Below are 26474 nucleotides of genomic sequence, written 5' to 3'. Positions count from 1 at the left end.
AGGACACCTTGCTTTGTACCTAAATGGTAAAAAGGACAGACGTGAGAGAGCTTGTCCTCCTCTCCCAATCTCAGCAGTGGTTTCCACAAAAGGAAGACATCTTCATGCTGTCTATCCTGAATAAATTCTTGTTTATACAGGCCCATTTTCTGAATTCAACACTGCTAAAGGTCATTCCCAGGAGGAATGAAGCCCAATTATGCCACCCTGGCGGGGAGTTCAACCAACAAGCAGGCCCTGGCCCCAAGAGCCTTCAAAACACTCACTGTTTCCTCTCTCTTACCTTAAAGCTCAGGTTTCGAATAATTAATCTGGCTTTCTTATCTGCCACTTTGGCTTTTTTAGGCTTCAGCTCCTTCTCTGGGGACTCTGAATTTTCTGAAAAATAACAGGCAGTGAAGTAAGTCTGTGATCCTCTCAGCCCAGAATATCACAGGAAAGAAGTACTAGCAACAAAAGGCATTTATCTCAGGGTTTAGTACGGCAATGCCCAGCAACACCAGGTTTTCCAAACTCATAAGTAAACAAAAGACTAAAATGAGTAAAAAACACACTGGATGATTCTGGACATCAAAAGAAAATTCAGGAAGCTTTTAGGTCTAGATGCTACCCCCAGCCAATCCACTGTCCCCTCGATCCTGGGGGAAAACTCCTTTCAGTTACTAGAAACTCACCAGTTTTCCCCTTTTCCTTGGACTTATTTCTCAGTTTTTTCTTGGCAATGGTCACGTTGATCTTGCAGCCTTCAAAGGTGGTAATCTCCTTGAGGGCCCTCTGAACATCCTCCACCATAGAAAAAGTGACATAGCCGAAGCCTCGACATGCCTTACTCCCTGGAACAGTATGGGGTGGGGAGGGATTAACAGTAAGCCAACATCTCTAAACCAGTCAATTCTCACAGCCCTCAACTGGCAGATATACAGCCAGGCCAGCCAGTTATCAGTTGGCCAAAGTTCTCAAGAGGGAAAGAGACAAGATTAACGTGAGAGCCACCCCCCATCTCCTTTTTCCTCAAAAATTGTTAGGCTTCCTCTTCTAATGTGGTGTCTTGGCTGTTAGCTCCCTTTCTTCCATCTTTCCTGGTAATCTCAAGAATATGGAGGACCCATAATATGCATTACACCTCCAAAGAAGAACTCAACATTACACAGAACAAAACATCACCAGAGAAGGTAGGAAAGATAAGGATGGTAGCTTCAAAAACTACAATGAAATAATTCAGTTGCCCCTCCTCAGAAAAGAGGACAGATCAGCAATGAATCCTGGGGGCCCTGAGAAAAGAACCTCAAACAATAAACACTGCTTCAGGAGCCTGCAGATACTATTACCGTTATTACCAAGCCTTAGAAATCAATATCAAATTAAACCTTTCCAAAGCAGCTGTAAATCTCTTATCTCATTTTGTCAGAACATACCAAGAAGGGAAAAGCCAATATTATCATCGCTTTTTTCCAAAGGAATTGTTGAACAGTTGCAAATGTCAACTGTAACTCACCTTTGCCCTTTCTGGTATGCTGTTTTTTTTAGTTTAATATTTTTGTGTAGTAAAATTTTAAGTAATTTACTGCATCAAAAAAGAAAAAGACCAAGCAGAAAAAGACCTACTACCCGAAAAAGAAACAAAACTCCACACGCTCTCCTTTACAACTACACCCTTACCTGCTTTAGGGTGCAAGCCTTCTAACACGGGACGCTGAGCCACATAAACTGGTTAAAGTTGACACCTGGCACTAGGAAAGCATACTATATATATTTCTTATCCTTGAAACTCCTTCTCACAAAAGCCTGCCCACTCACCTTTCAGAAAACAAGAACAAGAAAAATCAGGGCCCTTCTTGATCAGTACAACCAAAAATAAAAAGCAGCTGAAACGTGAAGGAGTTTGCTGACAAAATAAAAGCATGTAGTCACAAAAAAGCCTACAGTCACAAAAACACCGTCCGTTATAAACAATTACAACAATCCTGTGAAATTATTCCCATCTTAAAGAGGGTAAGTGGCAAGTTCAAGTCACCACTAGTGGTAAGACCTCATCTGCCATCCCCTCCCTCCCATCCTTTGAAGTAGAGTACTCAATACATTTGGCTGTCTAGACAGGAAAGCAACTTTTTTGTTGTTGCTGTTTAATGGGAATAGGAGCTTTTGTTAAAGATGCTGACTATGTACATAGCTACAGGTAAGGTTACACGTAGCCTACATTCTGAGGACCCAAAGGAGAATTCCCATTCAAAGGCCTGCTCTTCCCTGGAACGCAACCAAGCATTGCAGAGCAATGTTTCTCAGACTGGTTTGATGACCTACAGTAACAAATGTGATTTATAGTGGACCCAGTTGTTTATATACTGAAAAAAAAAGTCTCATGAAAACTTCTCCTTTACCATATATAGATATACTACTATTTCATTAAAAAAAAAAACACACAAAAAAAACTCCAGTCATGAACCACTCAAGACCCACAAATGAACAATGATCTGCCATTTAAGAAACACTGCTGTACAGCACTCTCATTCTCTCATTCGCCCATATCTATACTGAAAATGATAAAGGCCCCAGCTGTGTGTATACCAATCAGAGCCATGTCAGTGATCTTAAATCTAATTTCTGTTACTAACAAAACAGAAGATAAGGATGGAATGATTATTAGCGCAGTTTTAGGACTGCCTACTCACATACTCTGGTACCATGGGGGAAGAGAGGGGTACCCAAGATATTACTTCAAACCAGTTGCTAGCCTGAAAGGCAAGAAAGCAGCCACCTACAGCGACAGATTGATGACTTGGAAGGAAGCTAAATTTGTGTTCTGGGCAACATCAGGTGCCATGTAATATAGTCTAGGTAAGAAGAAATGCTTCTACAATTAAAACCCTTACAATTCTTACTCATTCTAATACATGCTAACCCTCCTTCATAGTGATGCCATGAACATCAAATAGAATGAGAGGCATATGGCAGTATTCCACAAGTCAGTAAATACCTCCAGTGGCTCAAGTCAAAACCCCTGGAGTCAGATTTGACACTTTTTTTCTCAGACCCCAAATCTGATCCATATTCCAATCATGTTTTACCTTCTTCACTGCTAGAGCACCTAGTCCAACCCCATGAGCTTTCACCTGGATTACCACAAGAGCCTAGTAACTGGTCTCCTGTCCTATTCTTAATGAGAATCTTTCAAAATGCAAGGCAGATCATATTCACTGCTCCCTGCTCAAAATCAGTGGTTTCCTATCTCAGAGTAAAAGTCAAAGTCCTTTTGATGGCCTGTAAGGTCCTACATGATCTGGAAGGACCAGGTGGCATCTGCTAATTCTCTTTCCTTCACTCAGTGCACACCAGTAGGCCTGGTCTCGTCTATATTCCTCCAATATACTATACGCACTCCTCTTCAGTATCCTTGAGCTCCCTCTGCCTAAGCTGTTCCTCGCACTGAGAAACCCAAGTTCACTTTCTCACATCAGTAAGGTTTCCCCATGTCTATTCTTCACTCCTCTACAGGTTCCCCACCACCACCACCACCACCACCACCACCACCACCACCACCCTATCTTTCTTCCCTGACTTATTTTTCCTCCTCAATATATATCACCATCATCACTATATATTTTGCTCATTGGCTGTCTTCCACATCCTGAACACAGATCAAGGCTTTTGGTCTGTGCACTAATGTATCCCGAGGACCTACAACAGTTGCCTGGATCCTAGTAAACATTCAATTAATATTTACGAAATACATAAATGGGTGAATGAATAACATATTGGTTAAGAGCTCGGGGTCTGGTGATCAAATTCTGAATCCACTTCTTACTAGCAGTACGAACTTAAGCTGAAGTTACTAAATTTCCCTAAGCCCTAGATTTCTCATCTGTAAAATGGAGTTTACTCTCCACCCAACAAGACTGATGGGGAAATTAAAGGAAGTAACAGATGAAACTCAAGCACCGCACCTGGCAATCAGCTGCTTCTCAGTAAGTCTTAGTGGTGTTTCATTAAGTCCAGTTCAGTCGCCCAGTCGTGTCTGACTCTTTGCAACCCCATGGACTGGAGCACGCCAGGCCTCCCTGTCCATCACATTTATTAAGTTTTTCACTAATAAATGAGATCTTGTATGTGAGCGCGCATGATAAACAGGAAGCCTACATAAACTTAAGGGGCTGACTTGACTTTCAGAAACGGCTCCTATGGATTTATCTAGTGTAGAGTCCGTTTGGAAAAGAAATTCAACTTCCAAGGCCTTTCATTTAAGGGCTCACTTAAGGCTGGAAGAATGTCCTCTGCCTCCATCCGGCTCCCGGGAACCCCAACTCTGTTCTCGATCGCCCCGCCCCCTACCTTTTTCGGTCACCACGAAGCACTGCTTGACCGGCCCCACCTGACTGAATAGCTCCTCCAGTTGTTCGCTGCGAGCCGAGGGCGGGAGGCGGCCCACAAACAGGGTCAGTCCGGCCATGAGGCCGAGAAACTGGCGCGCAAGGTCGCGCACGCGAGTCAAGTAACTGGCTTTAGTAAGAGGACCACGCTTACTAAAGTTGCCGGGAGACTCCGGAAGTGCGCGTCACTCAAAAGAGTCCGGAGGAAGACGTAGAGGAAAGGGAAAAACCATTCCGGAAGGGAAGGAAAATAGTGCCGCCTGAGGGCGGAGCTTCCTGAGCGGGGCTCCACCCCCTAACCCAAGTACCGCCCCCGCCTCTGTAGGGAAATTTGGCTTCCCTTAGGAGAAGGGCTCGGAGAAGGCAATAGCACCCCACTCCAGTACTCTTGCCTGGAAAATCCCATGGATGGAGGAGCCTGGAAGGCTGCAGTCCATGGGGTCGCTGAAGGTCGGACACGACTGAGCGACTTCACTTTCACTTTTCACTTTCATGCATTGGAGAAGGAAATGACAACCCACTCCAGTGTTCTTGCCTGGAGAATCCCAGGGACAGCAGAGCCTGGTGGGCTGCCGTCTATGGGGTTGCACAGAGTTAGACACGACTGAAATGACTTAGCAGCAGCAGCAGGAGAAGGCAATGGCACCCCACTCCAGTACTCTTGCCTGGAAAATCCCATGGACAGAGGAGCCTAGTAGGCTGCAGTCCATGGGGTCGCTAAGAGTCGGACACGACTGAGCGACTTCACTTTCACTTTTCTCTTTCATGCATTGGAGAAGGAAATGGCAACCCACTCCAGTATTCTTGCCTGCAGAATCCCAGGGACAGCAGAGCCTGGTGGGCTGCCGTCTATGGGGTTGCACAGAGTTAGACACGACTGAAGCAACTTAGCAGCAGCAGCAGCAGTTTCTAGGCTTATTACAATCTAACTTGCTGGGGATCGATACCAAACTCAGCAGGGCAGGCAGGAGAAGCTGTTTTTGCTCTGGGTCTAACCCAGGATCTGACACATAGTGGATGTTTAATAAATATTTTCTAAAGTGCCTGTGTTCCAGGATCCAGGAGACCCAAGATTACGTGCATAAAACACAGCCATAATGCAAGTCAAAACAAGTAATCACATATATCATTTGAACAAATTTCCAGTTCTCAGAGAATATGAGACATCTGTCACACTTTAACAGATAACTAAATCTGTGCCTTTAACACTTCACTGACAAAGCTATTAAGGTTCAAATAGGCACAGGTCATACATAATCATTCTTTCAAAAAATATTTACTGAGCTCCTACTATGTGCCAGGCACTAAAGATAAAATTGATGAGCTAAAAAAAGACAGGGCTCCTGCCTTCATGGAGAATAGTTTTGGGGAGATAGACAAACATCAGTACAAAAAAAACTTACAAGTAAAGCAAAGCCTGCACCATGCAAGATCACAAGAGAACACACCCAGAACAAGCAATACATCCAGCTTACACAGACCTAGAACCCAGGTCTTCCCAGAGACAGCTTTCCTCAGGTCAGCTTATTAGATGGACCCAAGGCTGTGTAATCTCACTGGCCAGGAGATCTGGGTGCTCCTGGATCCTGGAACACAGACAGTGTTTGCCACCCCATTGGGCTCAGGAACTGACCTGTGTGCAAGACTGCAGCACCCTGCATAACATTTGTATAGAACAAAAGTACCCAATGCGACTTTTTAGTAATTACTTTTAAACGGTATAACCTGAACACAGAGCAGGTAGAACATTCAAAAAGTACAAAAGGTACAGTGAAAAGGGTTCCCCTTTCTCCTCAAACCCCATCTACTTTCCACATATTTTGGATTGGTGGATAACTGGTTGATAGCGATGCGGGGAAAGGGAAAACGTTTAACATTAGATTTATGAAACCCTAACGCCAAGCATTTATGCTTAAAAGAAAAAGCCACAGTTATTTTTAAACACATAACTCAATGGAGGAAGTATTGAAATATGAAACAGATTTATAAGGTAATGGGTTAATTCCATCCAGGATAAAGAGAGACAAATAGACAAAGGAAAATGGACCCTTTGAATAAAGTTGGTTTGGAATTCCACTTTTCTCCTTTATTTTCTCCTCCTCTCCGGCCCCTCACCACCTTAGAAATCAAAATTTCATACCCAAAGTCTAAATGACAAGCATCAGGGCCCTAGCTGTGGGGACACCTTCCCAGTCCTGGCTGCAGCGTGCACTGGGGAAAGAATCCTGAGAAGGCTGCTCCAGCATCCCTTTGGGACACCCCCTACAGTGTTAAGTTGGAGCTGCTTTGGACCCAAACCTTCCCTACAGAACAAAAAGAAACTGCGGTCCTGTGCCCATCAGAGGGCAGCAGCCACCCACAGTGCAGAGGAGCTCCATGCCCCTAGGGAAGGAAAACAGTGCAGCTGACCCTTTGTACTCTTCCCAACTTTCAGACCTGGCTCCCCATCTCAGTCTCCCAGCCTCAGCCTCAGCCCCATCCCCTCCTATCCACTCATATCAGGAAGGCCATGTGGTTCTTCAATCAGGAATATTTGCTCATTTATCTATCCAGGACACATGCAGGGTTCTTTATTAAATAGCAGGAGTCGTGGTACCCTGCACCACATCAGCAATGTGGCTTCCAGGGGAAATAAACTGCTAGACTCTCTCTCATCCATCACTTGCAGGAGCCTGGAAAGGAAGTAGGAGAGGGCTGGGCTGTATTCAGCCAGCCTCTCCCAAGCTCCATCCTTTTGGCTACATTCCTGCTTGCAAGCTAAACATTCTTATAATACTGCATACTTCTCATTCTTAGCACTTTTCACCACTGTATTTAATTATTTGTGTTATTGGAATTACTTATATGATGTGCTCTTTAATGTCTGGTTTCCCCCAAAGAGCTTCAGCTTCACGAGTTCAGGATTGTTGTCCACCTGCTGCTGCTGCTGCTAAGTCGCTTCAGTCTTGTCCGACTCTGTGTGACCCCATAGACGGTAGCCCACCAGGCTCCCCCGTCCCTGGGATTCTCCAGGCAAGAACACTGGAGTGGGTTGCCATTTCCTTCTCCAATGCATGAAAGTGAAAAGTGAAAGTGAAGTCACTTAGTCATGTCCGACTCTTTGAGACCCCATGGACTGCAGCCTACCAGGCTCCTCCATCCATGGGATTTTCCAGGCAAGAGTACTGGAGTGGGGTGCCATTGCCTTCTCCCGTTGTCCACCTAGGTCACCTTTTTACTCTCACCATCTAGCACATTGTAAGAACTCAATAAAATATTTTAAAGAGATTGAATGAATGAAGATGAGTTTGTCTCTCAGTCTCCTATAACACTAAGAACTGGAACCGAGGGTGTATATATTACGTCCTGGCCTACCCAGGCTCTTCTGGGAAACTGCTTTGGGTTAGGAAGGGCTGAGGCATGAGATAAAAGGGAAGGGTTGTCTTACCAAAGCCTCAGTCTCTTGATCAAGTCAAAGGGCTTAGGTGATTCTCACTGAGGAAAATCAAAGAAGTGATGGAGTTGATGGACACCAAGCTCTATTCCCCCACCCCACTCCCAACTCACCAGCCCCATTCAGAATGTCCAGACAGAAAAGGAGCCTATGTGTATGTACGTGTGTGTGTGTGTGTGTGTGTGAGAGAGAGAGAGAGAGAGAGAGAGAGAGAGAGAGAGAGAAAGAGAGAGAGACAGAGAGACAGAGTGACTGGAGGTACGTGGGTATTGGACTGCTTTGCTGGGAGGTGTGTACCTGAACTCAAGGACCCATGGTGGGAAGAGTGAGTGAGAGCAGCTGGCAAGCATTACAATGAGGAAGAGACAGCAGAGAGGAGTTGAGTGTGAGCAGAGGCAGATGGAGGTGTACGTGGGGAAGAAAAGAAACAATTTCTCAGAACAGCAAGCACTCCTTCCATGACACAAAGCAGCTCTGAGGCTGGGGCCACTACAGCCACTACGACACCAGTGAGATATGCCTGTAATTAGGAGTATGGCAGTTCTCTGGGCCTCAGCCCAGAGTGACGATGCAGCAGGAATTTCTGAGCCAAGCTGAGCCAGGTGATGGAGAAGACACAGTCAGAACCACTCGGTCTCATCCCTCAGCAGTACCTGCCCTATCCTCCTCTCATTTTCTTCCCTACTATGACCCTCACTTACTGCCCTTCTCCTTCTGAGGTTCCAAGCCCTGGATGCTCCCTTCAGCCAAGACAGAGCTTCAGGGGCAAGCTGAACAGTGCTGTAATTCTTCCACTAGAGCATTAGACCTGGTCTGCTGAGCGCCCCGCCCCCTCCCAGCCTGCCTCCCTCCTTGCTCCCTTGCTTCCCTTCTCAAATCCTCATGAGCTGATGGGCAGAGTTGGAAGAAAAAACCATTCCTATTCCTGTTTTTCCACTTCAAGCCTAGTATGTGTGCCCCTGTGGGCCTCCCTGTGATGTGCAGGACATCTGCCAAAACACTGCCAGAATTTTGTTCTAAAATCTACAACTCTGTTTTAGTGCCACTCTGAACTTACTGCATTTGAGCCAAATGACAAATGCATACTACAGCGCTCAGAGCCAAATGCCCTGGACAAGGGAGGGATTACAGAGTGCCTGGTGGCTGGATGTATTCATGAGTCTCTGCACTGTGAGCTCTGCTTTGGTGGGTAGGACGGTGCTGGGGCTTGGGGAAGACAGGCTTTCCCCAGGGAGGCTCTGCACCTGTGGGAGATGAATGTTCTCCAGGGAAGAAGGTTGTGAGTGCAGACTTGAAGAGGTCCTGTTGGTAGATGGAGCGAGCAATTTCTTCTGTGAATCCAAAAGGCCTCTGTGAATTCCTCTAGATATGTGGCAGGGAGATTGCTGGGAATCCCAGCTCAAAGTGATCATGCTTTTGAGATGCGTATCAACGTTTCCATGAAGGACTTTGCTACTAACTAGTCCCTAAACAGTTGTCCCCCAGGATGTGAAGCCAGGTCCCTAGGAATAGAGACATTTCCACCAACTACTGCAGAGTTTCTGCCTCACCTCTCAGGGTTGTGTTCCATCTCTGAAAAGCCACTTCCTGGGGAGTCAGAAGGATCTTCAAGGGGCCACTCCCAGGACCTTCGCTCATCCCCATGGGCCATGGAGCCATCTATGGGGAAAGGTCATGTGGAGGACAAGACTCATTTGGGTCAGGAGTCACTAGGGTCTGAGATGGACCCACCCCACCCAAACACTGCTTCTCTTTCTGTTCTCACAGAACCACTGCTGCTGTTGCCTCATCTAGGCTTTTCCAAGAAGGTCAGACCTTTCTCCTCTGAAAATATTTTATTGATAAATTAACTCTGAAAGCACTCACCTCCCACCCAACTGCTGCAGAGTCTCCTAGATGGGCCATGGACCCTTCTACGGGGAAGGATCATGTGGAGGACATGGGAGTCTCACTCAGCAGGGATGGGATTCCTGGGCGTAGCAGAGGTGGGTCTGGGGACAGTGGTGGGTCCTGAGGTCTTCTAAGGACAGCCCCTCTCACTCAGCACCAGAGTGGGAAGTGGTGGTCTGGAGTGGAGCACCTTGGAGCTTTATTGCTGGTGAATGCCAAGGACAGTGGGACCCCTGCCAGCCTAGAATTGCAGCTGAGGGCATCAACGCCCCGGGGCTCCAGAGAAGGTGGCACTAGTTCCCCATCAACAGAGCCTGGCTGCTGACCCACCCATCCAGGGATCTCTGGATGGGAAAGGAAGCCGGGAGAGGTATCTGAGCCAGGCAGGATTGGGGAAGGGTTACAGTGTGCAGGTCTCGGGTGGGGAGATGGGGGGGCAGAACAGGCGCCAGAAGGGGGCGTGCGATCGGGGGTGGCTGGGGGGCCACCTCTTCACAGGTCTATGGTGTCGCTGCCCATGCTCAGCTCGTCAATCTGTCTGCAGGCGTCCAGGAATTGCTCCTGCAGCAAGGCCTCTTCGGCCTGCAGCTCAGGAGCAGGTTCTGGGGAGTCGCGGGAGGGTGGGGACAGGGCCTGGTAGGATCCTGAGGCCGGGAGGCTGGGGCTGCTTCCTGAGGGCCGCGGGGGGCTGAGGACACAGACCAGAGGACAGCGCGGGGCCCTGTCCGGGCTGGAGCACAGGAGCACGGACGAGCTGTCCCGCGAGAGTCCGCACAGCGAGCCGGAGGAGGCGCTGCTGCCCGCGGGCCAGGTCCCGGGAGACGGGAGCTCGCGGGCCGCCGGGGAGCCAGGGGCCTCCCCAGACCTCCCAATGGGCCCGACCCCGGTCTGAGCCCCCAGCGAGGCGGTGCGGTAGACGCCGAGGCTAGGCAGAGCTTCACCGAAGGCTGGGACCTGGAAGAGGCCGGGCGCCAGCAGTGCTTCGCTGCAGAGGGCCTCCTCGATGCTGCGCCGCAGGTTGATGGGGGAGGGCGGGCGGAAGTCCACTGTGTCATCGCTGCAGGGAGACGAGGCCGGGGAAGGCGCCGGGTGGGCGGCCGCGCCGTCGAAGCTCCGGCAGCCTCCTCCCTGGAGGAGGAGGTCGGGGCCCGGTCCGGCCAGGGCGCACAGCTGCAGCAGTTCCGCGTCGCCACGCGCGATGGCGCTCCCCAACGGCTTCTTGTCCGGGGCCCCGGTGACCCAGCCTCCGGGCAGCAGCGGGGCGGCGTGGCCGGGGGACAGGCGGAAGAGCTTGGCCCAGCAGCGCGGCGGCACGCGGGGACTGCAGAGCGCCGGGTAGAGGCCCAGCAGCGCCAACGGGAGCGCGACGCCCACCTCGCCGAGGCGCAGGCCAAGCTGGAAGGCCCACCAAGGCCAGGGCCCCTCCAGGCCAGGTTGGCCGCCGTAGCCCAGGGCGTGCAGCACCTCGTAGCCCTGCAGAGCTCCGCTCAGCAGCCCAAAGGTGCCCGCCACCGGGGCCGTGCGCGCCGCGCGCCGCCAGGACTCACGCGGGCCGAAGGGGCTGCGCGCCTGCGGGAGAGGCGTGGCGCCCTTGAAGCCGGCCGCTCCCAGGGGCGCTCCGGCCCGCCGCCGCCGGCCCCCCAAGCAGGAGAGCGCCAGCAGGAGCCCGGAAAGAAGGGCGGCGAGGAAGGCGTGCAGCCCGCGGGAGGCGAGCCGCAGAGCCCGCAGCGGGCGGTGGGCGGCGCTCCCGAGGGCGGCGGCGGCCGCCAGCCCCAACCCCAGGAGCAGCAGCGCGGCCAGGCCGGCGGGGCAGCGCGGCGGGCGCGGCCGGGCCAGCAGCAGGCAGGCCAGGCCCAGGCCGGCGGCCAGGCAGGGCAGCGGGAGGTCCTGCAGCAGCAGCCAGGCCAGCGCCGGCAGCCGGTCGCGGTGCCCGTAGGCGTCGTAGAAGAGCGGGAAGGCCCGCGTGGTCCCAGCCGAGAGCAGGAGCATGTCCAGCAGCGCCAGGCAGGGAGCGCCGGGCGGGCAGCGCCAGGGCAGGAGGGCTAGCGCCAGCAGCGCCAGCAAGGCCACCAGGCCGAAGAGCGCGCCTACCCCGTACACGTGGGCCTCCCAGGCCAGACCCCAGCGAGCCTTGGCCTCTGCCCAGTCGGCCTCCAGCGTCAGGAAGAAGAGGGGCAGGGGGGCCGCAGGCGGCTGCCCCTCGGATTCAGGCAGCTCTCTGATACTGCAGGACCCTGGCCCACACTCTGGCTGCACCGAAAGGTTCCCAAGGCTGGCAGGAGAGGGGTCGTCCAGGCCAGAGGTGGGGGTGGTGGACTCTGTGGGCAAAGAATGTTCGTCTGAGGCATTCGTGCAACCCTCCCCCTACCCACCATACAGCCAGTAGCCTGTATGCCAATGGGAGTCCTTCTGACATCCAGGAAGGACTTGTCATAAATAGGAGACTCAGGGACCTGGCCACCACTCACCGGCCCCTCCCATATCAAACTCCTCCAGAGTTTCAGCTCTCATCCCCTCCGGTCATCCCATCCAGGCCTGGCTCCCAGCTTTGTTCAGTACACTGTGATTCCACTGAAAAGGGTTTTTCTTAAGAGGTCACAGAATTTTACAAGTGGAGGGAGCTATAGAAGCCCCCTCTAACTGAACCCTCCTGCCAGGAAGGAGGAGTCATGAGAACAAGGATTTTTGTTTGCTTTGCTCACATCTGAATACTCCTCCCTAAAACGTCCTGGCACAGAGTTGGCGTTCAGAAGATACTCATTGAATACATGCCAAGTGAAGATACTGAGGCTGTGCCGAGAGGCAAAGTGACTTGTCCAAGGTTACACATTAGCAGAGCTGCATCTAAAATCCAGATCTGAGCACCAGTTTGAGCCCCTCTTCTTGATGGCACAGCAACCTCATAATACTACTTTGCTTGTCTCTTGTTCTGCACCCCTGACTCCCATCTCACACCTTGGTGCTAGAAGGAGCTTCTCCAGCCTTTTTTCAGTAGCTTCCCCCTTCTCCCAGTCTCTTCAGGGAAGGCCACCAAGCGTGCATGTGCACGCACGCACACACACAGCAGAGGAAGTGATACAACCCTCCTGTCGCCAGCAATCTTTCATATTTACTGGCCTTCCTGCCTGCTATACCTCCAACCCTCAGCCTACCAATGGCCATGGTCCCCATCCTGACTCAATTACAAGCTATTAGTCTGAGGCCCTTAATACTCCTTTGGTTTTCACCCCTTTTACAGAAGATGACATTGAGATCACTCCCCTAGGTCTCAAGACTACCTTTGAACTCCCAGAAAGGAACAGTTGTGGGGGTCATAGTGGGATAAAATGCCATCTTAGCAAATGAGCCCCTCAGATGCTCTGGGCGCTCTGGCTAACTTGGGCTCCCAGCCCCACATATCCCTTGGGGAAAGGAAAGTCGGGTAAGAGAGTTTGAGGACTAAGATCCCCCATGCTACTCTCCTGGAACAAGAGAGGAATGAGAAAGAGCTAGACCCAAGGATTTTCCTCCTGGCCAGGCAGCAAGGGAAGACGTTTCAGGCTAAACCTCCCTCCCCCACCTAGCCAGCTGGGCAGAAGCACAGCTGCGGGCAGGGATGGAGGCAGAAAGATTGTGGTGAAGGATGGGGGAGCCAGCTGGGGATGGGGAGGTGCACAGGAGACAGGTGTAGAATGAGGCAAGGAGGATCTCTTGACAAGCAGACCCCTGCCCCAACTGCCTGGCCATACTCAGCCCTGCCTCGGTGGGACAGAACAGGAAGGCTCCAGGAACACCCCCCAACCCCACCCCACCCCAGGCAGTGCCAGCTTGAGTTGCTGCTGCTAAATCGCTTCAGTCGAGTCTGACTCTGTGCAACCCCATAGACGGCAGCCCACCAGGCTCCGCCATCCCTGGTATTCTCCAGGCAAGAACACTGGAGTGGGTTGCCATTTCCTTCTCCAATGCATGAAAGTGAAAAGTGAAAGTGAAGTCGCTCAATCATGTCCGACTCTTCGAGACCCCATGGACTGCAGCCTACCAGGCTCCTCCGTCCATGGGATTTTCCAGGCAAGAGTACTGGAGTGGGGTGCCATTGCCTTCTCCGAGCTTAAGCTTAGGACATGCAAAACTGAGCAATCCTGAGAACAAGGGTAAGGAGTGAGGGGGCCTGAAAGCAGTCCTGGAGAGAAGGGAGGGAAAGGTAGAACTGGGCAACTGGAGAGGGCAGAGAGGGAGCTGCCAAAACATTACATATTTACAGCAGGCTGCCTGCTCAGTGGCAGCATGTTCCCTGGTTCCTGTCCCATCACATTCCTCGAGTCTGAAATAAGAGCAGGGCTGTGATGAGGATAAATGGCCAATGTGTGCAAAGCTCTGTAGAGAGCCTGGTGCATAATCAGCGTTCAATATACAACTGCTGTTGGTCTCATCATTATGGGCTAATGTTCATCACCCATCAGTCATTGGTGTGTGTCCGTGTGAGTGTGACCATTTCTGGGGCCTCAAACTCATTCTTGATTTAACTAACAAAAGGCTGTTGTCCCTTATAAAGTCAACAATTAGCCAAATCAGTGAACATCAACACATTGTCTCACTCTGTGAACCCTGTTTGAAGAACACCATTTGGATAGACTGACCATTCCCAAATACCTACTGAAGACACAGCAGTGAATTAAAATGGAGAATCATTCAGCTGGATCTGATGGTTTGCTGGTGGGGTGGGGTGGGGTGGGGCAGAGCCAGTCTGACAGCAGTGGGATCAAATACACACACACTCTCCCTCACCCCTCATGTTTTGGTCTCCTCAGATGCCCTTACATGACTACTGGAAAAACCATAGCTTTATACGGACTTTTGTTGGCAAAGTAATGTCTCTGCTTTTTAATACGCTGTCTAGGTTTGTCATAGCTTTTCTTCCAAGAAGCAAGCATCTTTTCATTTCATGGCTACAGTCACCATCCACAGTGATTTTGGAGCCTAAGAAAATAAAGTCTGTCACTGCTTCCACTTTTTCCCCATCTATTTGCCATGAAGTGACAGGACTGGATGCCATGATCTTAGTTTTTTGAATGTTGAGTTTTAAGCCACCTTTTTCACATTCCTCTTTCAGGTCCAAAGAGGAACTAGAGAAGAGAAGCCCTAGGGCCAAAGGTTAACTGTACCTAGGTTAGAAAGTTCCTAGAGAAGATACAGAGAGATTCCTTTATCTCCTAACTACTTGGCACTACTCCCCTCAGAAGGTACTGGCGTGAACAAAAAACCCTTTGGCCTTTTCTCCAGGAGGCCTGGAGCCCTCCGGGGTTTATCCAGGAGGAACAGCCAGGAAGAGACTGGCTTCCTGCAGCCATCATTGAGGAGGGGGAAGGAGGGTGGGGCCACCAGCCGGCCAGGCTGCCTCTGATACTGTCCAGACTCATTAAACCTGCTTGGCCAGTGCTGTCACCAAGGCTGACAGACCGCCAGCCAGCCTCCTTCCCTTGAGGCCACAGAGGCTGCCCCCAGCTCCACAGCAGATCCTGCCACTGCTGCTCACTGGGATGGATGGGAAAGAGATGGCAGGCTTCCCACCCACATGCCCGGGAGTGCTGGGACCTCTAGGGAGTGAGCAACAGTCAGGTGCTGTGTTAAGTCTAGAGCTGGAAGAAGCTTGGGGACCAGTGGTTTCCTTTGCTGCACCAGTTCCTGGTGTGGGGTGGCTCAGAGCATTCCCAGTCACAGTTAGCCCTTTGCATGGCTCCCTTGGCTTCACCTCCCAGAACCCCTCCCCAAGCAGCTTGTCCTCTGCCTTTTACAGTATGTGTTGTCCCATCACATTTTGGGGCCACAGTTGCGATGTCTGAGAGGTATACCTGGAAGTGTATTTGGAACATGATGGGGGGAAACCACATTAACAGATACTATTTAATGAGCTAATACTTCATGACCAGCCTCATGCCCAAAATTTACATTACATGGAAGCTTTACAATAGCAAAATAGGCACTATTACTAAACCCTAGATATATGAGAAAATTAAGGCTCAAAGAACTTAAATAGCCTATCCAGCCATCATTGAGGAAGGGGAAGGAGGGTGGGGCCACTGGCCAGTTAGGAAGTATATTGGGATCCAAAGCCAGGTCTCAAGATCCCACAGCCCCTGGTCTTTGCTCTGCACCACCAGCTTGCCGCCACGCATGTTCTGAAAGGCTCCCTTGACAAGGATGGTGTCTGTCTGCTCAGGGTCTTCTCTTCAATGTCTTCCCAATGAGGGGCCCTGCTCTGCCCATATGTGACAGCATGTCATGTCAGATCAGACAGCAAAGGAGAGAGCCCCAAGCTCAGAGTGGGAGGGTGGGAGGCAGGCCAGGCAGATTGAAGTGGAGGGCGGGGTTAGTACTGAGGCTGTGGAAATCAGGAAGGAGTTCCTGAGTCTGTTTGCCCTGATACATTTGTCTACATCCTGCTCTGCCTATGATTACAAAACTCCCAGAGGACTGCTATTTAACTCTGTGGGACCATCCTCAGCAACACTTGCTCTCAGACCATTAATATACATCTCCATGGTGATGATGAAGAGAATGGTGATCATGATCATGATGACCATCAAATAAAAGGATCCCAGAATGTCAGTGCATGGCTGGCACATATTATGTGCTCAATAAATAATCATCAAGTTCAAATGAATCGGACACTTACCTAGTGATGCTGTTGCAATTAACGCAGAGCTTAGAGAAGCAGCTGGGTCCAGTGGCCTTGGACTTGGGAGCTTTCTTTCCTGGGGGGATGGGGGTGGGGACAGAGTGGTGCCAAAGAATCCTGCAAAGGGAGCACATTAGGGCCAGAGTGCCAGCCGGGCATTGGCCTCTGGAACTTTGGAGAAAATCAAGTCCTTTCTCAGAGCTTGACCAAAAGGAGTCACTGTCCCAGGAATTGGAGCCACATGTATGCGTGTGTGCGTGCTAAGTGGCTTCAGTCGTGTCTGACTCGTTGCAACCCTAGGGACTGTAGCCCGCCAGGCTCCTCCAGGCAAGAATATCGGAGTTGGTTGTCATTTCTTTCCCCAGGGGGTCTTCCCCACCCAGGGTTACCCCGTCTCTTACATCTCCTGCATTGGCAGCAGGGTTCTTTACCACCAGTGCCACCTAGAAAGCCCAGCCACATGTATGTGCTGTGCTGTGCTTCACTGCTCAGTTGTGTCTGACTTTTTGCAACCCCATGGACTGTAGCCCACCAGGCTCCTCTGTTCACAGAGACTCTCCAGGCAAGAATACTGGAATGGTTTGCTATGCCCTCCTCCAGGGGATTTCCCCAACCCAGGGATCGAACCCAGGTCTCCGGCATTGCAGGCGGATTCTTTACCGTCTGAGCCATCAGGGAAACCCGAGAATACTGGAGTGGGTAGCCAATCCCTTCTCCAGGGGGATCTTCCCAACCCAGGAATCAAACCAGCATCTCCTGCATTGTAGGTAGATTCTTTACCAGCTGAGCTACCAGGGAAGCCCAGCCATGTGTATACCAGAAGCTAAACTACAAGGGCCAAATCAGACTTTGTATGACAAAGAGAGCATTTCCCCATGGGAGCAGTGGCTGTATCCCAGGGCCTGGGAGAAGGAATGCAAGCTCCCCTTAAGTCAGAGAAAAAAGGAAGCACTGTCATTTAGAGGCATTCTATAAAAGTTTGTTGCAGTGAAATAGACACTCACCTGGAGAATCTGAAACTCCAGAGGCAGAGCCTGGGGATGTAATTGGGCCTGGGGGGCTCGGGCCTGATAAGTTCCGGAGCGGGGACACTGTAGTGCCAAAGAACCCTGCAAAAGGAGCCCCATGCTGAAGCCTCCTCCTACCTGCCAGATGGCCCAGCAGCAGCTCTCCTTGGGAGGGGGTGGGTACTCACCAAAGGGTCCCAGGCGCCCAGCAATCTCTGCCAGGCTGGCCCGCAGGCTGGGCAGCAGGGGCAGCGTTCGATGCCCGAGCGTGGGGGCTGCGCCTGCTCTCAGTGCCACATCGAATTTCAGCTCCAGCTCGCTCTGGTGGAGCCTGGGTGCACTGGATGGAGGCGCTGTGGCTGTCAGAGCAGTGTTCCAGGTCACAGTGCCCATCCCGGGCCGATAGGGTGCAGTGGGCCCGTCAGCGGGCCCCGAGAGAAGGGATGCGGACTCCAGAGCTGGGGAGGAGGCCCACGAAGTAGAGCTGCCTTCTGCAGAGCCCCACTCTGCGGGGGAGTTTCCAAGAGAGCCCACCAGCAGTTCCCAAAGCGGGTCAGTCCTCAGCCCACTGGCCGCCTCTTCCTTGGGCTCCCGGCTCGGCCTGGGAGAAAGTGCCTGGGTCTCCGTGACAGGGTTCCCCCAGACAGCAGCCGGTCCCCGAAGGTGGAATTTGAAGTTAAGTCCCAGGTTGAGAGACAGCATAGAGGCCTCACTCTGGGGCGGGGGGTTCAAAGTGGTGAGAGGGGCCCCTGGGACAGAGGAGGCAGGCTGGGGGCCCACAGGAACAGCAAGCAGGACCCAGCAGAACAGCCCCAGCCCCAGATAGCCGTACCCTGCCATGGCCTGGTAGGGCCGCGAGCTTGGGTCTTCTGCACCTTTGCGCACGAAGGTCCTGGAGAGAGGAGAGGTGCTATGAGCCCTACCGGGTTGGAATCTGATGCCTCCAAGAGAGGCTGCGGATCCAGGAGAAGCAGGTGGTGGGGGCAAGACACAAAGGCTTCTGCCCAAGGAGAGTGGCCAGCTTCTTGCTGAACATTCAGGCCCCAGCACCAGTCTCTCCCCTGCAGTCCCCTTCCCTTCCAGCCAAGGCTCCTCTTCCCTAAGTGCCCACCCCCCCCACCCCCACCTGCTCAGTCCGAGGCCTGGGGTCTGACTGCATCCAGCTGCTCTCACCCTTGACTAATAACTGAGTGCATGGACTTGACTCCCAGCCTCTGATCCCCTCCCTTCCTTTCTTCCCTCTTTCCTCCTTTTGCCCTAGAGTATCTGTTCAGGCCTACTACGTGCCGAGCACCCTTCTGGTAACAGAACTGTGAACAAGCTCCCCTCACAGATGAGTGTACCCCTATTCCCACCCCTGCTCCAGCCTCACTCTCACTCAGACCCAGGGAGCCCTGGAGGGATAAAGCACAGAGTGAGTGATGGCAGAGGTTGGAGAAAGCGGCTCTGGCCAGGGAAGCAGCGTGCCCTGGGCTGGCAGAAGCTCTGCCCCTTCAGCCTTTTCCCTCTTGCCTGGGGTTTGGCTTGCTCTCCATCCCTTAACCCTAGAAGTACTGGGGGGAGGGATGGCCTGGCAGGCAAGCCGGACCAAGGGCTGGCTGCAGTACACGCCTGACCCACCCCAGGCACACAAAGCTGGAAGGGGAAGGGGAGGGGAAGCTAGGGGGCACACATGTGTACCCACCACTGTTACATCACACACACGGCCACACCTAGCACCCTGACCCACACTCACCTACTCACCCTTCACACATCCCTGCGCCTAAGTGCACACACACACAAACACACACACATTCAGTCCTGCCAAGCCCCCTCCCTCCTACATGGGTTCAGATCCAAGCTCTGTGAGCTTCCAGCCTGCTCTGTCTCACACACACACACACACCCCTACCTCACAGACACACAGTATACACAGACACAGAGGCACACACACCCCTACATACACATTCGCACAGTCAGAATACAGATACACATCACACCCCATCATCCCCCTCCACATGCACATTCCTACACACCCACCGCTACAGACAGGCACACGCGCACACACACATACACGCGCGCACACACACACACCTCCCTCTCCCCCTGCCCAGACAGCAGACCTGCTCCTCTCCCGCAGGCGGTTCTCCTCGGCCAAGTCCCCCGAAAAGGGGCGGTCACGGCGACCCAGGCGCCCGGCTGGGCGACTCTCCACCGAGTCTGGCCGGTGCTCCCAGCGCCCGACGCCCCCTCGGCTCGTCCCGGTCAAGGCGGCTTCGCCGACGCGCGGCCCCCAGTCTGGCGCGGCCCGGCCCCGGCCCGCAGCGCTGGCCCCAGGCGGGCGGCCCGGCCCGGCTCGGGCTCCGCGCTCCCACCCGCCGCGCCGCCTCCTGGCTGCGAGCCTCGCTCCCCGGCAGAGCCGCCCGCGCCGGGCTCCGCGGCAGCCGCGCTCTGCCCGCCCTCCCCGCCTCCTGCGCTCCCGCCCCGCGCGCCCGCCCTCTCCCCTCCTCCTCCCCCGGCCCGCGGCCCGCGGTCCGCCCCCCACCCGGCCGGCAGGCGGGCGCGCACCGCAGCCCCGAGCCGCCGCCGCCACTGTGCCTGCGTCCCCACGCGCGCTCACTCACTCAGCGCTGCCCGCCGGCCGGGGCGGGCGCCGGTGCTGCGCTCTCAGCCTGGTGCCGGCAGCCGCACGCTCCCAGGGCGGCCCATCATACACATCCACTCGCATGACCTCCCCGGGAAACACCGCGGGTTAGAGCACCGCGTGCACTCTCGTGTGCACACACGCGCGCGTGCACACACACGGCAACCTGCCCAGGCAAGAAGAACCACGTTTATTAAGCGATGAGTGGAAAGTGTAATAAGCACGTCCACACCCCTTGTTTCATTAGTCCCTGACAACAACTCTGTGGGTGTACCCATTTCACAGATAGGTAAATTAAGGCTTGGGGGGGGAGGGAAATAACTCAGGAATTTGTCCAAGATGGCACCGTTTGGCAACCTGAACTCAGTCTCTCTGCTGTCTGCTTCATCACCTGGTGGCTTTCAATAGTTGGAAGTGCCTCCAACATTTCATAGATGAACAGCCAAGGCTCAATCTGTGTGTAACATTTCTTTTTGCTAAGACTGAGTTCTCAAAAAAAAAAAAAAAAAACCTTAAAGAGCTTTGTGAGAAGTGGTTTACAGCTTGTTTCTAATAATGGGCAAGAGGAGAACAGTGAAGTCAAAGAATGTTAGCCCAGGAATATAAGTGCACCCAGGCCAGTGTGGAAGATTATTCAAGAGCAGGGCAGTTACTGTGGACACTTCAGGGACCCTGTGGTTCTGTTGCAGTGACTGATTTAAGTAGTTCTGGCTGGTTTATGCAGACTTGAATCTCTAAATCCCCAAAATGTTCCTATTTGAAAGTATCAGGAAAACATAAAACACAGTGGGTTCTCTGCCCCATATAAAGCTATCCTGGAAAAACCCAGACATCCTACCATGCTGGGTGCTTAGGCATCTCCTCACTTAGTCCTCATCACAAGCCACATAGGGAGAAAATGTGTCACCAGATTACAGCCTTGGATGTTACCCTGATCCCCCTAACTTGCTGCTCTGTAAGGTTGGGGAGTGGGTGCTCAAAGAGTTACCTAGGGCAGGTCTGTCTCAGGTATGGCCAGCATAGCACTTGGCCCAGGGGCATGCTCACCATGTATTAGCAAAGTGAATAACGAATGAACGATTCTGGGGCCCAAATGGGCAATGGGTAGCATTTCAGAAAGGCATCCACGGCTCACTTTCTTATCACAGAATCCCCCCAATTGATGTAAGATAAAATCAGGCCACTGACTGAACACCCCCCACCCTTCCAGGGCACATCACTGATGAAATCTGGGATTTATTCTGAGTCTCTAAACAAAACATTGCCAAGGGCATTCCCTGGATGCACCCTCAGGGATTGCTATAGGGTCCTTCCTCTAGTAGTGAAACTCTGCCCGCCCACCTCCCCCCACCACAACCTTGTCATTTAGGGGCTGCCTGGAGACTGCATACTGAGATCCAGCCTCTGGGCTTCTCTCATATACTTAATAAAAGTTATCCCACTAGAGACATTTTCCTTTAATCTTCCTCATAGAAAGGCTCATTTCCTGCTAATCATGTTCACGGAAAGACTTCTAAATGGAAAGACAGAAATAAACATACCCCAGTACATTAAAATAACAGCCCTCCATGACCAAGGAAGGTGATTCCCAGGAATTATATTTTTAAAAACATACTGAAAAGGGATGTTAGGGTTCTGGGTTAAGATGGTAATTGAATGTGTATATCTACTTTCACTCCTTCCCAAAACCCCACTAAAACTTCAATAAAGAGGTTTTTTAAATCAAGAGATAAACTTACAAAGATAGAGAGAACATGGAAAAAGACAACAGCCACATTTTTGAAGCAGAATGGCAGACCAGCACTGACTTATCGGCGCCAAGGAGTCATGTCAGCTGTCACGGCTGACGGGAGCTGAGAACTAACTGGATCTGCATTGCAAGATTCTCAGAGGCATAGAGAACCTCTCCGTGGTACCTATGGATTCCTAGAAGTGAAAGGTGGAAGAGGTTGCTAAGATAAGGACCAGAATGGGCAGTTAGATCCCTCCATCTCTCCCCCAGCTCCAAACTCCTGGGCAACAGCCCCTTTCATATCCCAGCCAGAGTCTGGGGAGTTTTCTTCTGAAGATGAGATAGACGATGTTTGGGTTGGAGCACAGTTGTCAATGGAGATACCACACTGAAAAATACTGAAATCCAAAGGATCAGTTGACCTTGCCACATGGAATGGTGAAATGCAGAGATGCTGAGCTTTCTGCCACCATCAGGCTCCCCAAGTGCTGGGAGTAGGACCTAGACAGGAAACTGGATGACGCTACTCTGGGGTATTTCACCAGACCAAGAGGAAAGACCTAAAGTTACTGATATAAGAAACAGCCCAGCTGGCCCACGCTGCAGTGGCAAACCCAGCCTCTCTCTGAGCTCAGAGTTTCTGACTAGCCTCCCTCCCATCCCCACAATCTTAATCATAGCCAAAGATTGCCAGACATCTAGGGAATTTTCAAATGCAGAAGAGAGTAACAAAACAGTCAGAAAAAGTAACTTCAAGGAAACAGATTACCCAGAGAGAAGAGAGGGTCAAAAAGACCACAGTATCCTTAGAGGGATAAGATCTGCATCCATGAAACAAGAACAATGTGCTATACAAAGAAACATCCAGAGAATAGCAAAAGCAACAATTATGTTTTGAGAAATAAAATCATGACAGCAGAAACAAAAACATCAACAGAAAGACAGGCAGGTAAAGCTGATTGAATCTCCCTGGAAAGTAAAACAAACGTACAGAGAGAGAGAAAATGTAGGAATGTAGGAGAGGAAAGATGAGAGCGTTTTAAAAATTGGAATATAGTTGATTTACAATGTGTTATTATAGTTTCAGGTGTACAGCAAAGTGAATCAGTTATACATATACATATGTCTATTCTTTTTAAGATTCTTTTCCCAAATATGCCATTACAGAGTGTTGAGTAGAGTTCCCTGTGCTATACGGTACGTTCTTATTGATAAGAACTTTAAAGGACACTTTCAGGATAATAGAAATAATATAAATTCTAAAAAGAGAAAAATGAAAGGGAGGAAATCATCAATGAACTAATTGGAGGAAATTTTCCAGAACAGAAGGATATGAGTTACTGGATTATAAGGGTTGGTTGGATGAAAATAAACCCATACCCAGGCAAATTAAAGAGAAGAGCCAAGAAACTTTCAAAAAGGAAAAAAAAAAAAAGTAACATACAAAGGGTTACATATAAGAAAGGCTTTGTATTTGGATTCATTCAAGTTATCAATCAAGTAAAAAGATAGAATATATAGATTTTTCAGAAACACAAGATTTCAAAAAGTTTATCTTTCCTGCAGGTTTTCTGGAAAGCATAGGAAATCCGTCATGGGAGAGAGGCAAAGGGATCTCCTGGGAAGATGGTGAAGGGGGATTCCAGGGCATCGGCTGTGTGCCTCGTGTAAAGGGACATGGGACTCAAGAGATGGACATGTTGACAGTTATCACCAAGATCCTTGACACCAGATCCTGGCACCGTCTTCAGACTCTCAGCTCAGAATGTCTGGGTGAGCCTGCTCCGGTTGGTATTTGCGGTACTTGCCTTGTCTTGTCTGAGTACAATGAGGCTGCTGTTCACCCTTCCACACCTGCTGAGGAAGGGTCCCAGTGTGACCTGCTCCCGAGAGAAGATGGGAGTGAGCTCAGAAGCAGAGAGCACACACTGCTGTGTGGCAGCCTGGATGGGAGGGGAGCTGAGGGGAGAATGGATACACATGTATGCATGGCTGAGTCACTCTGCTGTGCACCTGAATCTATCATGACACTGTGAATCAGATATACTCCAATATAAAATAAAAAGTTTTTAAAAAGAAGAAGAAGCAGAGAGCACAGCACAGCCTACTGCCCTGACCATATTCCATCCAGATGTCCGAGGTCTAGTTCACAACTGCAGCTCTCACTGCAGTGAGCTCTGTGTTTTTCAGGACTCCCTCGAGATGTGCTCCACAGTTATTCCCAGCAAAGGATCTTGTAAACTCTCAGGGAAGCCAAAGTCACACCAAAACCCAGAAGCTCTGTTCAGCATCTCTCATCCTGGAAGAGTGCAAGATTGGCCTTTTGTTTCACAGTTAGGATTATGTTTCCTTCTCAGCCCTGTTCAGGAAAATACACAGATGCGGTGAAACCATAAACAAAAGCAAGGAAGGGATTAGCCTAAACATCAAAAGACTCATTTCCTAGGGGAGGGGAGGACATAACCAGGGACTGGTTAAGACTGGATGAAGGGAACTCAGGGGGCTTCTAACACACTCCCTTCCTCCCAAAGGAAAGGAGGGACTTCCTTGGTAGTCCAGTGGTTAAGATTCTACACTTCCATTGCAGGGGGCATGGGTTTGATTCCTGGTCAGGGAACTAAGATCCCACATGCCTCACTTTGATCCCTGGCTAAAAAACAAAATAAAAGATGAGATGCTGGTCATGTTCTATTTCTTACCTTATGTGGTAGATATATGAGTGTCCATTTTAGTATATTTTATAATATCATATGTACTTTTTTCTTTTTTTACATATAATTTTATAAACTCTTTTGAATGCATGATACCAATACCTTTTTCAATAAAAATTTAAATGCACTAAATAATATATCAACAGGCCCACTACAAAAAATATATTTTCTCATTTTATTAGATGTTCAAAAGATACTCAAAAAAGAATAATGGGAGGATATCATCTTTATTGATAAAAATTATATTTCAAAAGAACAGCTAACCCCATACTTAACTGTCAAACACAAGAGAAATTCTCATTAAAATTAGAAGTAGAGATTCTTCTATCAATGCTTTCTCCAACATGATTTTGTTTTGCAATTTGTAGCCAAATTGAGATGTAAAAATGTGAGAAGAAAAAGGAGGAGGAAGGTGAAGAGGAATAGAAGGAGGAAGAAAAAACATGAGTATGAAATATTGGGAAAGAGTAAATGAAATGCCAAAATAGCATTACACTGTGAAACACTTGGAAAACCATAAGAAAAAACTGTGATTAGGTTAAAGCTAAATATCCCCATCAATAGCTTTTCTATACAAGATTTTGGAGAAATATCCCATTTGATATAGGCAAAATGCATTAAGGAAAGAAAGAAACTTAACAGGAAATGAAAGAAACCTAGGTGAAGAAAACAGAACCATATGAGAGCGATAAGAGACTGTAAAGAATCCTTCCACCATGTGTGCACGTGCCAGGTCATCACATGACATGCTCACCTATCTTACAATTTTGTGTGTCAATTTGTACCTCAATAAAACTGAAAAAATTGAAAAAGGCCTTGACCAATGGAGAAACAAATCTCATTTCTGGGTAGAACTTCTCACCATTTTATAAGATCATTAATTCTTTCCAACTTGACTTATATGTTGAGTGTTATTCCAATTAAAATATCAATGAGATTTTTTAAAATTTTGAAATGATTATTCTATAGCTCAGCTGTAAGAATAACAGGCAAAAATACTTAAGAACTTTTGGGGACAGAAGAGTGGCAAATGGGATGTATGGTAAAAACTTGCTCCTCGGGTGGTATGTATCTATTTATATAAATATTAAACTATATTACAAAGCTACAATGACTTATTTTTATATAATTCTAAAGGTCAGGAAGCAACAGTTAGAACTGGACATGGAACAACAGACTGGTTCCAAATAGGAAAAGGAGTACGTCAAGGCTGTATATTGTCACCCTGCTTATTTAACTTATATGCAGAGTACATCATGAGAAACGCTGGGCTGGAAGAAGCACAAGCTGGAATCAAGATTGCCGGGAGAAATATCAATAATCTCAGATATGCAGATGACACCACCCTTATGGCACAAAGTGAAGAGGAACTCAAAAGCCTCTTGATGAAAGTGAAAGAGGAGAGTGAAAAAGTTGACTTAAAGCTCAACATTCAGAAAACGAAGATCATGGCATCCGGTCCCATCACTTCATGGGAAGTGGATGGGGAAACAGTGGAAACAGTGTCAGACTGTATTTTTTTGGGCTCCAAAATCACTGCAGATGGTGACTGCAGCCATGAAAGTAAAAGACGCTTACTCCTTGGAAGAAAAGTTATGACCAACCTAGATAGCATATTCCAAAGCAGAGACATTACTTTGCGAACAAAGGTCCATCTAGTCAAGGCTATGGTTTTTCCAGTGGTCATGTATGGATGCGAGAGTTGGACTGTGAAGAAAGCTGAGCGCCGAAGAATTGATGCTTTTGAACTGTGGTGTTGGAGAAGACTCTTGAGAGTCCCTTGGACTGCAAGGAGAGCCAACCAGTCCATTCTGAAGGAGATCAGCCCTGGGATTTCTTTGGAAGGAATGATGCTACAGCTGAAACTCCAATACTTAGGCCACCTGATGCGAAGAGTTGACTCATTGGAAAAACTCTGATGCTGGGAGGGATTGGGGGCAGGAGGAGAAGGGGACGACAGAGGATGAGATGGCTGGATGGCATCACTGACTCGATGGACTTGAGTCTGAGTGAACTCCGGGAGTTGGTGATGGACAGGGAGGCCTGGGGTGCTGAGATT

At 50.1% G+C, this 26474-nt stretch overlaps 2 protein-coding genes across 3 annotated transcripts in view; both read right to left on the bottom strand.

The window, feature by feature from the left end:
* RBM28 (RNA binding motif protein 28) overlaps positions 1–4560 on the bottom strand; it is a 32352-nt gene extending 27792 nt beyond the window's left edge. The window contains exons 1-3 of the mRNA XM_027539079.1: positions 4327–4560; positions 675–833; positions 284–378 (exon numbers count right to left, since the gene is read on the bottom strand). Coding sequence (XP_027394880.1) covers positions 284–378; positions 675–833; positions 4327–4444 — 372 coding nt within the window. The 5' untranslated portion in view covers positions 4445–4560. The remainder of the gene's footprint in view (positions 1–283; positions 379–674; positions 834–4326) is intronic.
* Positions 4561–9617: 5057 nt separating this feature from the next.
* On the bottom strand, positions 9618–19651 carry PRRT4 (proline rich transmembrane protein 4). Of its 2 annotated transcripts, XM_027539057.1 has the most exons (6): positions 19452–19651; positions 18182–18241; positions 17538–18063; positions 17347–17451; positions 16340–16459; positions 9618–12005 (listed from the first exon to the last, which is right to left on the bottom strand). In XM_027539057.1, the coding sequence occupies exons 3-6, from the start codon at positions 18049–18051 to the stop codon at positions 10180–10182; spliced, it is 2565 nt and encodes an 854-aa protein (XP_027394858.1). In that variant the 5' UTR covers positions 18052–18063; positions 18182–18241; positions 19452–19651; the 3' UTR covers positions 9618–10179. The 2 variants fall into 2 exon arrangements, with proteins under 2 accessions (XP_027394858.1, XP_027394857.1); XM_027539056.1 differs by having other exon boundaries at positions 17538–18241.
* Between the last annotated feature and the right edge of the window lie 6823 nt (positions 19652–26474).

Source organism: Bos indicus x Bos taurus, chromosome 4 (assembly GCF_003369695.1).
Source record: "Bos indicus x Bos taurus breed Angus x Brahman F1 hybrid chromosome 4, Bos_hybrid_MaternalHap_v2.0, whole genome shotgun sequence".
Lineage (NCBI taxonomy): Eukaryota > Metazoa > Chordata > Mammalia > Artiodactyla > Bovidae > Bos > Bos indicus x Bos taurus.
The sequence above is the reverse complement of the archived record's forward strand: the minus strand, read 5'-3'. Positions and strand labels throughout refer to the sequence as shown.